A 15,986-nucleotide genomic window follows, 5' to 3' on the forward strand; every position below is an offset into this window, starting at 1 on the left:
AAAGAAAACTTTGGGGGGGACGGGGTTCCCTCTGAAGTTATACACTAACTCATGTGTTTTGTGTTTGTGTCCCAAAGTTGTAGGAGTTAGTGAAGCTTATGAGGATGCTGCCAATTGTCTCTGGTTATTAACTAACTCTAAGCCTTGTGCTAACTGTAAGTCTCCGATACAGAAGAATGAGGGATGCAATCACATGCAGTGTGCTAAGGTAAGAAGCTTTAAAGAGGATTTTGCATGCTTTGTAGTTAGAATCTTAATTTGACTTTAATCCAAAGAAGAAACAAGCATAAAACTGTTGCTGGGTTTCAGATGGATTCCAGGAGATTCCATTCTATATTCTTTGTTGAATAACGTAAGTATTGCTTTATACTACTACCTTTTACACTCATAATGAATGTTAAAAATAAGTTAAGGATTCAGTGGTATTTGGCCTGAAGGTGAGAAATGCCGAATCGCTTCTCTGCTAATCTCTCCTAGTGAGGATCCTGAAATCTTACCTGCTGATCAACAAGCCCCTCCCCACCCCTGCCCAGTGAGGATCCTGAGAGAGTTTTGTCTGTATATAAAAAATAATATTAGGGGCGCCTGGGTGGCTCAGTCGGCTCGGGTCATGGCCCCGGGGTCCTGGGATCGAGCCCCATGTCAGGCTCCCGCCTCGGCAGGGAGTCTGCTTCTCCCTCTGACCGTCACCCCGCTCATGCTCTCTCTCTCATTCTCTCTCTCTCAAATAAATAAATAAAATCTTTAAAAAATGGTAATATTAAAAGATAAAGTGCTATTTTATATGAGATCTCTTACAAAACTGGCTTTTGAGCACACAGCTTAGATTCAAGGCCCAAGTCAGGCCCCAGGCAATTCCCCTAAGTCCACATCTAAGTTGGTGTCTGTGTATAGGTGGCTATATAATAAAAGTACCCAAAGCAGTGGACAGACTTAGGTCTGCTGTGAAATCATCAGTTAAATAAATAATTCATTCATTACAGTATTGAAAATGCCAACAAAGATCTTCTTGACTGAAACATAATTAATATAAATAATTACTTGTGGAAGGCTACCCTCCTGGCTTAGTTGCATAGAAAGAAACTGCCATATTTAAAACAAATATTCTGGGGCGCCTGGGTGGCTCAGTCGTTGGGTGTCTGCCTTCCGCTCAGGTCATGATCCCGGGGTCCTGGGATCGAGCCTCGTATCGGGCTCCCTGCTCTGCGGGAAGCCTGCTTCTCCCTCTCCCACTCCCCCTGCTTGTGTTCCTGCTCTCGCTATGTCTCTCTCTCTGTCAAATAAGTAAATAAAATCTTTAAAAAATAAATAAAACAAATATTCTGGAATTAGGTTAATAAATATTTTATTAATCCATGCCTACATTTATGAACACTTCTGTTTTAAAATTATAATATTCCAATTTTTTTCTTTTTCATTGGAAGTTCCATGTATATAAAAAATAATTATTTAAAATTGAAAGAACAATGTAACTTTCAATTTACAATGTAAAAGAAACCCAAATAGTTAAGAATATTCCAATAACAAAAATCAATATCTTCTAAGTATTACTTGATTTTTAATGTTAAAGCTAATGATCATTATCATTATTACATTTAAAAAACAGCAGTTACCAGATCATTTTTATAAGCCTGTTATTACTATAAAATTAACATAAATGAATTCGCTTAGTGAGATAGTAATAACGACTTCCTAAGAGAGAAGAGGAAAAATGTAGTACAGTGTTCTGAGCAAAATGCTCAAAGGTGCTTATTAGTTCAGCTGATCAGGCCAAAAATATTTTATTTGTGGTCTTATCTCTAACATCATTATTAGTTTTTTCTTGGAAAATCTGATATAGACTATATAGATGTATAAAGAAACACAGGTTGACCATAAAAATTGGCCATTGGGCTACTAATAAAAAGGGCAAGATCCAGTTATCCAGTTACCTTTATTAACTTCAAAGCACCTACCAGTAGTAAGTAGTTGATAAATACGAATATTTTTATGAATTCATCAGGCTCATGATATAAGATAATTTATCTTAAACAGATTTTGCTTAAGCTTCTGTTGCATTTAAAAGAAACATTTACTTGCACACTATGGAAATGTAGTAGTCTTATCTAATATACCATCTGAAGTATTTGCATTGAACGAAAGAAACTATCAGGTAATTCTTAGGACATAGAAGAAAGACATCTAGAAAGTAATAACCTTGCTACAAAAAAATTTCATACTTTTAGAATTTTTTTTATATGTGAAGGTGGAACAACAGATCATATGTAATTGAATCCATGCTCTAACACAATGACTAAATCATGATATACTTTTATTACTGCCACAATGTTGATTATGATTCAATACAGTTTTTACTTTCTGGAATCAAATTATTAAACATTTTAGAAGAATGACAAGTTTGGCCTTATAAAAATAGTTTTATTTTTAAAAACTTTATTCATTTCCCTTTAGCTAATTTTCAGGAACTATTTAAATTTTGCATTCTTACACATTTTAAATCACTTATAATAAGTAATTTTCTTCATCTGACTCTGTAAAACTGTATGCTGCAACTAAAATATAAAAGTTACTAAAGTTCTGTATTCTTTTTCTTATCATAGAATATAAAATCTGGCTGTTTTGTAGAAAGTTCTGCCACTAATTTGAGACATCAGTAGAGATGTACTGAAGGGTAACTTGTATCAAACCAGGCACAAAGTTTGCTTATACCAAGCAATAAAAGAACTTGCATGCTCTCAGAACCTTGATATCTACAATTTATTGTATAAGTACCTGTTAGTGAAGGGCTAATGAGGACACAAATTTTAATTTAGTTCTCTGTCTGTGACCTATCAGGTAGAGAAAAAATTAATAAAGATATAGAAGACTTAGCATAATGACTAAGATATATCTGATTGCTATATATTCAGACTTTGTATCCTGAAAACATGGATTACACCATGTTTGCAAGTATCCGTGGAGCAATAGCAAAAAATTTGACCATTGATCATCAAAGAAAATCTCAGTAATACTTCAGAAAATAGAAATGGTAATAGCAACATTCTCTGATCATAATGGAATAAAATAGAAATTAATAATAAAGTTATAAAAGGCCTCTTCATTTGGAAATACTACTTTATCAGACCCTGAGCACCTGATCTAGAGCAATGCTCAGAAATGTGCATAGCCTCATTAAAACAATACAAAATAAGGAATGAGTTAAGGATATGACTCAAAAAATTAGAAAAACAGAATAAACTTGAAGAACACCAGGAGGAAGGATTTATTTTTTTTTAAAGGTTTTATTTATTTGACAGGGAGAGAGAGCACAAGCAGAGGGGGCAGCAGGCAGAGGGAGAGGGAGAAACAGGCTTCCCGCTGAGCAAGGAGCCCAACACGGGGCTCTATCCCAGGACTCTGAGATCACGACTTGAGCTGAAGGCAGCCGCTTAACCAACTGAGCCACCCAGGCACCCCAAGAATGGTTCACTATTTAAAAAGCTATTGCCGGGCGCCTGGGTGGCTCAGTCGTTAAGCGTCTGCCTTCAGCTCAGGTCATGATCTCAGGGTCCTGGGATCGAGCCCCACATTGGGCTCCCTGCTCCGCGGGAAGCCTGCTTCTCCCTCTCCCACTCCCCCTGCTTGTGTTCCCTCTCTGGCTGTGTCTCTCTCTGTCAAATAAATAAATAAAATCTTAAAAAAAAAAAAAAAAAGCTATTGCTATACCTCATCTTATTAGTAGATCCAAAGAGAAGAATCATACATATGTTCTGTAGTTGCTAAAAAGGCATTTGGCAAAAAATCAACAACCATTCTTTATTAAAACACTCAAAGATGGACTCTTCCTTAGTATGATAAAAGTAAATCTAGTTCAGTGCAAAAGTTAGCATGATAACTAGAGGTACTCTCACTAAAATCAAGAACAAGATAAGGATACTCTCAATCACAAATATTGTTAACATTGGACTAGAGATACCAGTCAGCATATTTAGACAATAGGAAGAAATTAAAGATGTAAAAATTAGAAATGAAGTAGTAAATTTATTTTTTTGCAGATAGCATGATTAAATGCCTAGAAAACCCACAAGAATCAGTTTAAAAACTAGTAACAACAAAATTCAATTAATTAGCAGAGTACAAAGTTAATATGCAGAAGGCAATAGCCTTCATTTGTACCAAAAACATCCGGACAAAATATGTACTAAAAGAGAAGATCTCATTTATCTAGAAAAAAACTTAAATGAACAAAATTTTTATAAAGAAAACTTTAAGACCACTTTCTGTAGGACACAAAAGATGACAAACAAACGGAAAGGTAACAAAGTTGTTGGATAGAAAGTTTCCAATGAAAATACCAGCAGGTTTTGTTTCTGCATCTAGATAATTCTAATTCAAAAGTTCACATGGAAAAACAAAGCAAGAATAGCTAGGAAAACTCTGAAAAAGAACAGTGAGGAAGAACTAGCCTTGTCAAATAGTGAGCCTATTGTAAAGGCTCAGTAATTAAAACAGCATTGTGCTGGAACATGAATCTAGAGATTAATGAAATTATAATAAAAAGCCCAGAAAATAGAAATATGTGGGAATTTAATATATGGTAAAGGAGAATCTCCAGTAGGGGAGAAACATGGACTGTTCAATAAATAGGATTGAGACAACTGGGCAGTTGTGTGGGAAAAAATAAAGTTGAATTCATACTGTATACTGTATACCCATGAACAGCGCAAATATTTAAATGTTTAAAAAACAAAGAAACAAACATAGAAGTACCAGAAGAAAACAGATTTGAAATGGGAAGATCCCTCTGACCCAAAATCCATAAGCATTAAAAAAAAGGTGTATTTTCATACTGTAATGCTCGTATTTTTGGTATTATTGGCCAATTATGGTAATAAAATGAAATTTTCTTAAAAATAAGAAACAGATTTTATGGGGCGCCTGGGTGGCTCAGTCGTTAAGCGTCTGCCTTCGGCTCAGGTCATGATCCCAGGGTCCTGGGATCGAGCCCCGCATCGGGCTCCCTGCTTGGCGGGAAGCCTGCTTCTCCCTCTCCCGCTCCCCCTACTTGTGTTCCCTCTCTTGCTGTGTCTCTCTCTGTCATATAAATAAATAAAATCTTAAAAAAAAAATGAGTTCCTTTAAAAAAAAAAAAGAAACATTTTATGTCAGTCTTTCTACTTGGAAACCTTTTAAACTTGTTCCTAGTTTCAAAAACAATTTATCAAAGTCATAAAAAAACTTCTTCTGATGAAGACTGGTGAAGCTCTATGTACCAAAGTAAGATTACCATGCACTTAAAAAATGAAACATTGTCAGTATTTGTCTTTATTGTGGGAAAGAATATCCTATTGATATTTTTAAAGATTACTTGATATTACTTCATAATATTATGATTTACGTTTTAATATATCCTTATAAGTGGTCATTTTAAACTACCCTCCACATCTTTCTGTAGTACAGATAAGGTCTCCAGAGGAAACATGAAAAAGACGGCATGTCTTTAAGATTTGTTCCTGGTCACGCAGGCAGAATTGCTTGATCTCTACAAAGTGGTTGACTAGAAATCAGAAAATAATTTGCATGTTAACACAGGGCAGTGTTTGCATATATGTTTTCTTTTGAAGTGCAAGTATGACTTTTGCTGGATTTGCCTAGAAGAATGGAAAAAGCATAGTTCTTCCACAGGAGGTTATTACAGATGTACTCGCTATGAAGTCATTCAGCATGTGGAGGAGCAATCCAAGGAAATGACTGTGGAGGTGAGAACTGTTTAAATTAAGGCCTCTGGCTAAACCACTTAATACCATTGGGAATATTTTGCATTTCTTCATTTTCCTATCTTTTGTAGTAATGAGGCATTAAATTGAATACACTTTATTTTTTTTCCTTCCCCCCCAGATTGAATACACTTTAGAGTACCCTTTAATTTAAATAAAATAGGTCTATCAACTTGAGAGCTCTCTTTTTTTTTAATTTTCCCTTTTTTATTTTGTTAAAATCTTATATATCCCTGTCTCTATAATGACTTAAAAACAATTTTAACATAGTATCAACAATACAGTATTCTGTAACAGCATATAATAAGTCTCTTCGTCTGCTTGGCTTCCGTAACAAAATACCATAGACTGAGTGGCTTAAACAACAGAGATGTATTTCTCACAGTCTGGGACCTAGGAAGTCCAAGATCAAGATTCTTGCCAATTCAGCTTCTGGTGATGACTCTCTTGCTGGCTTGCAGCGGGCTGGCTGTCTTTGTGCTATATCCTCACATGGTAGAGAGCGAGAGCTCTGGTGTCTCTTCCTTTTTTTAAAAGAGCAATGATTCTACTGGGTTATGGCCCCACCCCAATGACTTTATTTAACCTTTATCACCTCATAGGCCCTATCTTCAAATCCAGTCATTCACATTGGGGGTTAAGGCTTCAACGTGAATTTTGGGGAGATACAGTTCAGTCCATAGCAAAAGCAATATAATAAAACATTGAAGATCTGATAAATGTAGGTCTTGAGGGGCATCTTTGCCTTATGCTCTGGGATCATAGGTTCAGTGGTTTATCATAGAGAATACAAATGCAAGACTTTGTTCTGGTAGCCTTAAAAATCTACTGTTGGTTTTTTTTCCCTCAAAATAATGAAATCTGTATGCGCAGCTACCTATTAGTAATAAAAATTTTAAGTGACAAAAAGTCCCCAATTTTAATAGCTAGTACCTTATTTATAAAAGTCGTTTATGGACTTTTGTTTCCTAGGCTGAGAAAAAACACAAACGATTTCAGGAACTTGACAGATTTATGCACTATTACACAAGATTTAAAAACCATGAGCATAGCTATCAGGTATGTCCCAAATCATTTCAAATGCTCTGACTTATACTGTTGTGTATAAATAAAGAAAATTATATAAATTATTTATTTCTATTCCTTTAGTTAGAACAACGCCTTCTTAAAACAGCCAAAGAAAAGATGGAGCAATTGAGTAGAGCTCTCAAAGAAAGTAAGTTATAAGTGGTATGTGTGATAATTAATCTAAAATAGCCTTACATGCTTAAGTCACTTCATTGGTAGGAGGTTAAGGCCCTTCAAGGAATACATTATTATCTGCGTTGCTCATTCTGGTACTGCTTGGAGTTCTCAGAAGCCCAGAGTGCAGCTTAGCATTTGAGGCCTCTGTAATGAGATTTTCTACCCGGCTTAGCTTATAATGTTCCTCTTAATGCAGCCTATATTGTTAGCAGATAAACACACATCATGGTTTTGCTTACTCTGTGCCACCACTGATGCTCTCTAGTGTCTGGAACAGTGCATGAGCCCTAAAAGGCATCCCTGACCTCGTCAAAAGAGCAAGATTCACGTGTCACCCAGTTGTAGTGTGACTAAATTCCCAAAGATTCTTGAGAAAATTGAGCAGACTGCTTAATGGAATGGAAGTCAAATACAGTTTTGGGAGAAATCTTCTCACTGATAAATAAAGGACATTAGAGTCTGAAAGCAAAGACAGGAGATGGGGCTGACTTATGGATCCTAAAATGGAAATTCAGAAAGAACATTCCTAAAATGTATTGAGTATTGATTGCATCATTAAAATATAATATCTCACAATGACCACACAGAGTATAGGTTCTACCATGTTTGTTTTAAAAAGTCACATTTTAAAATAATCATAGCTTATATATAAAAGGTTTTCAGCCTAAAAACGCAATTGTATTTGCTCCAGTTTGTAAAAGTAAGACCCTTTTCATGAGGGTAATTCCCTAATTAAGATAGTAAGCATAAATGAAATAAATTAGAGTAGGAGAAAAAGTATTCAATAGCAGCCTTGTCTCCTTGTTAATATTTAGTTTTTAGACTTTAGGAGTGATGTAACTATATCGCCATTATCAAACTCTTGAAGTACTGTCCACAGTAAAAATGAAAAGGAAAAAACCCTCACCGGTTCTACAGTTCTTCAACAGGGATTTTTGTCTCTTACATCACTGGGTTGTCCCTAATGCTTAGAACAGTGCCTGACACATAGTAAACATTCGATAAATATCTGTAGATGTGAATTACTGCTTCTTTTCAACCTTCTGGAGGTTCCAGACGGAGACCACATAATGAGATATGAAAAAGAAATGTTACAAGGATTGGAAAGGAAGAAACAAAACTTCACATACTTCTCACACATGTCATAGTGGGTTTGTTTTGTTTTTCTTTTTTTACATCTTCTTAGTTCAGATCCCTCTGCTAGGGTAGATATTTGGGGATGGTCTGTACATCAATGTGTGTATATACACATGTAATTTCTTTCCACAAGCCTGCAGAATAATCTTACTTTCAAAAGCACTTATGAATCTAGACTCTACTCCTTAGTTTCCCTTTATTTGCAGTTAAGGAGAAAGCTAGAATGTTATAATGATACTTGGAGAAGGAACAGTCTCAGATAGTAAGGTAGTTTCTTCTCCCCTCTTCCTCAGTCTCCCTCCCTTTCTTTCTCTTCTTGATATATTTACTAGCATTAGTTATCCAGTTGTTCCCCAGAATGTTGTATCTTTTTTCTTACAATGTTTTTGCAGAAGCATAATCATAATTTGGTGGGGGTTTTTTGGTTTTTTGGTTTTTGTTTTGTTTTTTGGCAAACAACTGAGCAGGGCATTTGTTTTAATTCTTTTTTTTTTTTTTAAGTTTTTTTTTTTTAGTAATCTCTATACCAAACATGGGGCTCAAACATATAACCCCAAGATCAAGAGTTGCATGCTTTTCTGACTGAGCCAGCCAGGAGCTCCTGTTTATTTTAATTTTTAATCAGCAAAGTTTCACTAGAGATAACCTGAAAAATATAGTAAAGAAGAGTTGACCTAAAGCTAGATTTGTTTAACCAACAGGGTGAGAACAGAATCCAGAATCAGGGTATGCATTCCTTAATGACTACCATCAGTGCTCCTGGACAACTGCAGTGTGTGCTTCATTTATAAATGCAGACAAGCCATGCATGAGTGTTTTGTGTGGGTGTTTAGTCTAGTTCAGATAATTACTATCATACAGTTACTTCAAACAGTTTTTTCAGAGAGATCCTTTGTTGTTGTTTTTTAGGAAAACTCAAGTCGTTTAATTATAACACATATTTGCAAAACAATTTTTTTTTCACTGTGCCTGATTTACTTTATAGCTGAAGGAGGCTGTCCAGATACCACTTTCATTGAAGATGCAGTTCATGTGCTCTTAAAAACTCGACGCATTCTCAAGTGTTCTTACCCATATGGATTTTTCTTAGAACCTAAAAGCACAAAGAAAGAAATTTTTGAACTCATGCAAGTAAGATATCTTTTTTAAAATTAAATTTAAATGCAATTTTTATAAAAAACAGATTTTGTCCTTTTCCAGCCACTTAGCTAAGTTTTATCTTATTTGGCTGTGACTAGAAAACAATTTTGTTTTCGTTTTTAGAATGGTTTTTAAGTAAAGGAAAAGTTACCAGTAATAAACTGAAATTTTTTTGTATTTAAATTTACCACTGCAGATCCGAGTGAGTTCTGAGCTATGTAAACATTTCCTACCACATTTGTTTATTTGTTTTAAACTGGCTGATGTTGAAATCTGGCTTAATTCTTAATATGTAATTCCAAATTTTATCTTCAAAGATGAAACAAACCACATTACATACTAGATGGGAAAGTTGCTGTTTACTAGTTTATTTTAAAAGTACAACTGAAAAAGTTACAGTATTTAAAAAACAAAAACACCTAAGCCAACTGACATCACTATAGCTGAACAACTTCATTGTACTTCTTTTTTTTTAATCCACCAAACTTTCTTCTCTTGCCACAATTTCCTTGTCACCCCTTTGAGCTGTCCTCTAGTAATTTATATCCTACATTTCTTTTTAAAAATGCTCAATATTAATTTTCTCCATGAAGCCTTTCAGATCTAACCCCAGATCACAGGGATCTTGCCTTACCTCAAATTCCTTTAGCATTTACATGTAGTTTACACTACACAGTCATGTATTTGCATATACAATGCCTTGAAATTTACTTTTTTTTTTTTCCGCATAGACAAATGGTAAATTCCCTGTAGACATTTGGCATACTCACTATGTCTTTGTAATCTGTACCAACTACATTGTTATAAATGCCTTTCAAAAGAGTGCTATTTTCCAGAAATGTGCAAAATAGAAGTATATATTAAATAGGAAGTTATTTTATAATTTGGATTAATTTTTTACTTCAAAAGAGTTAGATTTAACTGAGAAACCATAGACAGGGGATTTGCTGCTGACTAACCTACTCAGCCTATAATCCTTCTTTTTTCTCTCTCTCTCTTTTCTTAACATAGACAGACCTAGAAATGGTCACTGAAGACCTTGCCCAAAAAGTCAATAGGCCTTACCTTCGCACACCCCGCCACAAGATCATCAAGGCAGCGTGCCTTGTACAGCAGAAGAGACAAGAATTCCTGGCATCTGTGGCTCGGGGAGTTGCTCCGGCAGACTCACCAGAAGCTCCAAGGCGCAGGTAAAAAGGATGCATGCTATGGAAATCATCCTAGCTCCAGCCACAAATGCCACCAGGTTTATTTTTTTATCTAACTAGGGTTCATATTCCTGGAAGTTACTCATATCTAAAATACAGAGAGCTGATAAAAGCATGTTAACTTCTTTTTGGGGATTTTTCCCCCCCAGTTATATTTCTATCTTTCTTATATTTTGTTTGTCTTTGTCTAGTTTCTTGGACTAAATTAGGCTAAGTTAATTTCACACTTCAGTGAACTCATAATTCAAAGTATTCTAATGCATCACTTCAAATATGTAATATATGTAGTGATCTGATAGTCATAAATATCTTACAATGTCGAATTTGGAAGCCTTGCCAACTTATTATGGTCTTATTTATATTTTTATATAAGAGGTTATGAAGAAATTAGAAATCTGATATTAATAAAGTTATTTAAGTGATTCATATTCATCCATTAAAGAACAGTTGAGTTTTAGTTGTTTCTTTCAGATACTTATACTACTGCCATTATAAATTGAAGCCTATTCCCTTATTCATAATAATTATAAGCATTAGAAATTCCTTTGACCCTATTTTCATTACATAAACATTTATAAAATAAAAATAGAAGGAATCATAAAATATTCTGATATGGCATGACGAATTTTATTTTTCTACCATTTTACACGAACATAAAGCAATTTAGAATTTGAAAGAAAGTATTTTTTTTTCTGGAATTTTTTTTATTATGTTATGTTAATCACTATACAATACATCGTTAGTTTTTGATGTAGTGTTCCATGATTTAAAGTATCATTTTAATTATATTCAGCAGTTGATCTACTTTGGTTAAGCAAGTTCCAAGCAGAGGACTTAAAAGTAATGTTCATTGGGCGAGGGTCTGATTGTACTTTGTAGTGCTGATAATAAATCAAATGGTATGTCTAATTTCTTTGTAGCTTTGCTGGTGGAACATGGGATTGGGAATATTTAGGATTTGCATCACCTGAGGTAATTGTTTTATGGGGGGAGATGGGGTTTGTTTTGTTTTTTAATTATATTTTTCCTTCATGAAATCCTGCTTGTATTTCCACCCTTATCTATTCTAAAGTCTATTGAGATTGTCAGCAGTGTTTTCTCTTTCGTATATAATAAAAATGCCTCAGCAGAGTCTACATTTAGCTATTTGTGGTATTGGATTATCATCACATTTTTAATGCATCCCCCTTTTTATTATTTTTAATTACTGAGGAGTCAGAATTAAGGCCAACTTACAGCATATATTTTGGAACATCACTTCACATTGGTTAATGAGATACAAGTTTTATTTATCAGAAATGTATTTTTTGTTGTAATATTATTTCAGTCTGAATCTATGAAAAACCTGCACAATCTGTTTTTTTAAAGTTATTACAACAACCTGATTGAATTGATTTATAATCAGTTTCTAAGGTGGAAACTTGACATTAATAATGTTTATGCAGAAAGAAATGCTTTGCTTAGTTGCTTTCTGTTTCTCTTTAAGATTTTCACCCTCTTCTTGGGTTTTTTGGCTGTTGTTATTGATAGATTTTAAAATACAGTCTAAAGTACTAACACTGCAAATAGCAATTACCACAAATAAAAATAAGATAGAGTGAAAATCTTAATCACATTGCTATTTTCTGAGATTTAAATTGCCACTGTCACTGGTGAGTCTGATTTTAAACGGTTTTAGCAGTTCTATTTCTGTCTCTCCTTCCTTACTCTTTAAAATAATGGTATATATCTAATGTTTATGTTATAATAACCTTTTAACTTAGTTCTTGGAAGGGAGCAGGACAAACAATGAAACCTTTGTTTATCATTTACAGCCCATTTGGTATCTGAATGAAATTGCTTATGATCCAGAAATGACTGTGGCTTATTTAAATCAGATATTTTCTCTTTTCAGCTGCTGAGGATACTTGCAATCACCTTGTGGCCTTTTGTATTGGTAGATATATCCAAGAAAACATTGACTTGAGAAAACAATTTGTGCTTTGGAAAATTTTAAATTCACTTAAATTGCAAAAAGAATTCAATATATTAATGAAATTTATGTTGTAAAACAAATTAGGAACCTTTTCTTTACCTGATCCTATGCTTATTATTCTGTTACAATTACAGCTTTGAGGATAATATGGAAAATTTCCACCTAAAAGCATAAATAAACAAGCTTCAATTATCAAAAAAAAAGTACTAAAGATTTCAGTACTTCAAGGTAGAAACACAATTTAGCTTTATTTGAGCAAAAATGAAACCTTTACCACTGTACTCAGAGTCATGTATATATCATCTTGCAGCTTCTAGCTCCGACAGTAACTTTAGGAATCCTAAATATTTGTCCTTGAATATTGAAGGCCTGCTAATGTGACTGACACAGATTCATTTTATAAAAAAAAAAAAAAAAAAGGGAAGCTTGCCACCTCACGTGTGAATATTTATAAATAAAATTATTGAACTGTTGTTCTCCAGAGATTGAGAATTGTGAAAGTATAAGTGACTTTTCCTTCTTAAATTTATTTTTTTATGTGTTAATAAGTTTTATAAGAATTATTTAACTACTTTTGTTTTTCTCTTCTCTGAAGTCTTTGGCACACTGAAACACCAAGCTTTTATGTAAATCTTATTGCAAGTCTAAAGAATTAACATATAGTGTGAAACTAAAATTCTGCATGTGTGTGACTATCAAGTAACTGCCAAAATAATATCTTGAAAAATTAGCTCTTCGCCTTCATATATACTCTGAAAAAAAGTAATGTTACCGAACTCCAGTAGACTTTTAGGTTGAATTTATATTTTTTCCATAAATTCCATCTTACTCTTTTTTTAATTAAATTGAATGAGTTAGTGACAATCGTAAGTATTTTGTACCACTTTAAAGGCAGTGGAGCCCAGAGGAAAGAGCATAGTGTTAAAGTCTGAGGGACACCTGAATTCAAGGTCCAGCTTTGTAACTTATTAGACTTTAGGCTATATTCTTCCTTAAATTTCTCCTCTTTAAAATGTGGATGGTGCTATCTACTTCATGGAAGTTCTGGAAGGATTAAAGCGTCCCTTTAAGTCACTGACAGATTTGGTGCTCACCAAAAATCTGACAGCTTTTTCCCCTATGAATCTCAAAATTTCTCAATCTTCTCAGTAACCTTAATACTCTCGAACCATTTGGAGTATACCAACTAAAGCCTTTTCATGTGTTTCCTTAAAAATCTAGGAATTTGGGGGCACCTGGGTGGTGTAGTCAGGTGGGTGTCCCACTCTTGGTTTCGGCTCAGGTCATCATCTCAGGGTTGTGGGGCCCTGCATGCAGTGGGGAGTCTGCTTGGGACTCTCTCTCCCTCTCCCTCTGCCCTCCCAATACATGCACTCCCCCCCCAAAATAAATAAATAAATCTTTTTTTAAAATCTCGGAATTCTTAGGAATTTTCTGATAAGTTTAATTTTATGAGATCAGTTTTTTAAGCCTGTTGCATCATGAGAGAATGCCATTGAGTTTTCTGTCAGAATAATTATAAATAAATCAAGTTTCTTTTATAGTTGTTTTTAAACCAAATTTTAATTTTCTTAAATTAGGAATGTGTATATTCTGTGGTCAGTAATAATTTGTTTAATTCAGAATAACTTTTTGTACCATCATCAAGTGTACAAAGTAAACGAATTCTCCTTAAATATAAGCCTTGAGGGGCTGTGGGTGGCTCAGTCAGTTAAGTGTCTGACTCTTGGTTTCCATTCAGGTCATGATCTTGGGGTCATGAGATTGAGCCCCGCTTCAGGCTCTGCACTCAACATGGAGTCTGCTTGAGATTCTCTCTCCCTCTCCCTCCCCCTTGATCCCTCCCCTGCTCAGGTGCTCTCTCTCTTTCTAAAATAAATAAAACCTTTAATTAAATAAATAAACAACAAACACTGAACTGAAATAAAATTTTCATGCCATCTTTGTCTAAAAAATGTGATGTTCCTTAGTGGTCCAGTGAACCATGATGACATGTGATAGTCATCCAGTTTGGGATCATGGGCCTCCAGGAAAAGAGGAAATCATACTGCAGCTCAGCAGGAAAGTTTAAAGAACCTAAATAATCCCTCTGAGAACCTGTAGTATCTTTCTTGGTTTCTAACCTGGTAGGATGCCTTCCACTTCTTATTAGAGTCCCAACTGCTTATTTACACAGATGGAGTTTAAATAAATTTAACTTGAATGGTATGATGTGAACATTTTATTTGTGATGTAAAACTTCTCTTCGTTTATTGCAGTACTTTCCTAATATAAGCATATTGAATATCCTAGGATAACCAGGATGATCGTAAACCTGAGTATCTTTGCACTTACCACTGAAAGATTCTATAATGGTTCTCAAAATTAGCCTATTTATGCTGGTGTCATGCACACCAACTGGCCTCTCTTCTAGTCTTTTCTGTCTCTAAAATGTGGAAAAGTATGTTTGTACCCAAGTAATAGCAGGTAGTCACAGGTTCTGCCTCTGCCCAAATCTGTGTTCTTCCCATATGCTACACAGAAAACACTCCCCCCATCTGTGTTATAGATAATCCCACATATTAGCTAATATAGGAAGGAAGCCAAGTAACATCTTATTTTAAAGCTAACTTCACATTTTTCTTTTAACCTAATCATTTAACTTCTGAGTATGGTATGTGGTTGTCCCAAGGAATACAAAATCTAATGGTCTGACAAGTACTTGACAGTGTATGCTCTTCGTTTTCTTTTTTTTCTTTCTATTGCACATATCACAGTCACTTTTTAAAAACCAAACCTCCAAGAGCCTAGCTTATATTAGTAAAATCATTATGGTATTAGTTATAACATTATGTGACAAGACCCAAGCATATGAAATAAGGCTCAGTTACAACCAAGCATTGGAGCTTGCAAGTATTCCCAAGTTATCCAGGCAATCATAATGACTATTTAAAATTTTTCTTTTTCCATTTTACTTTTTCTGTTTCCTTGGCATGGCAAAACCTGAAGTTTCTTCTGTTAAAGCCAAGTGATTTTATAATATGTTTATAAAATCACACATTTTTTTCTTGGAAAAATGTGTATTATTTGTTTTATTTGCATCTAAAAAATTGCATGCTCTCCTGTATTTTATAACCTTCGGTTTATGCAGGAATATGCTGAATTTCAGTATCGGAGGAGGCACAGACAACAACGCCGTCGAGGAGATGTGCACAGTCTGCTCAGTAACCCTCCAGACCCTGATGAGCCGAGTGAAAGCACTTTAGGTAAGCTCTTGAGTTGGCTATGTTTTCGTCTCTTCATTCTCCTGAATTCATTCTAAAAACTGGCTAATCTAAATGTTTGTGAAATAGTTTGTAGTGCAGATATACAATCAATGTTCAGATGCTTCAAATGTCACAGGACACAGAAAACCAGGGAGATTAAGAACTTGGGCTGTGGAGTCAGCCAGACCTGGATTCGTGACCCCTTCTCTGCTGTGTGTCGGTGTGAAACTTCAGTCAAGTTCACTTAACCTCTCCAAGCTTCAGTCTCCTCATTCCAAAG

At 34.6% G+C, this 15,986-nt stretch overlaps 1 protein-coding gene across 2 annotated transcripts in view; it reads left to right on the forward strand.

Annotated features, from left to right (window-relative positions):
• Positions 1–15,986, forward strand: part of ANKIB1 (ankyrin repeat and IBR domain containing 1) — a 146,982-nt gene that overhangs the window by 126,259 nt on the left and 4,737 nt on the right. The window contains exons 11-18 of one of the 2 annotated variants that reach the window (XM_021689593.2): positions 78–208; positions 5,604–5,738; positions 6,729–6,815; positions 6,906–6,972; positions 9,124–9,269; positions 10,290–10,468; positions 11,407–11,458; positions 15,592–15,706. In XM_021689593.2, coding sequence (XP_021545268.1) covers positions 78–208; positions 5,604–5,738; positions 6,729–6,815; positions 6,906–6,972; positions 9,124–9,269; positions 10,290–10,468; positions 11,407–11,458; positions 15,592–15,706 — 912 coding nt within the window. The remainder of the gene's footprint in view (positions 1–77; positions 209–5,603; positions 5,739–6,728; positions 6,816–6,905; positions 6,973–9,123; positions 9,270–10,289; positions 10,469–11,406; positions 11,459–15,591; positions 15,707–15,986) is intronic. The other variant, XM_021689594.2, reaches the window with a different exon arrangement.

This window comes from Neomonachus schauinslandi, chromosome 12 (assembly GCF_002201575.2).
Source record: "Neomonachus schauinslandi chromosome 12, ASM220157v2, whole genome shotgun sequence".
Classification (NCBI taxonomy): Eukaryota; Metazoa; Chordata; class Mammalia; order Carnivora; family Phocidae; genus Neomonachus; species Neomonachus schauinslandi.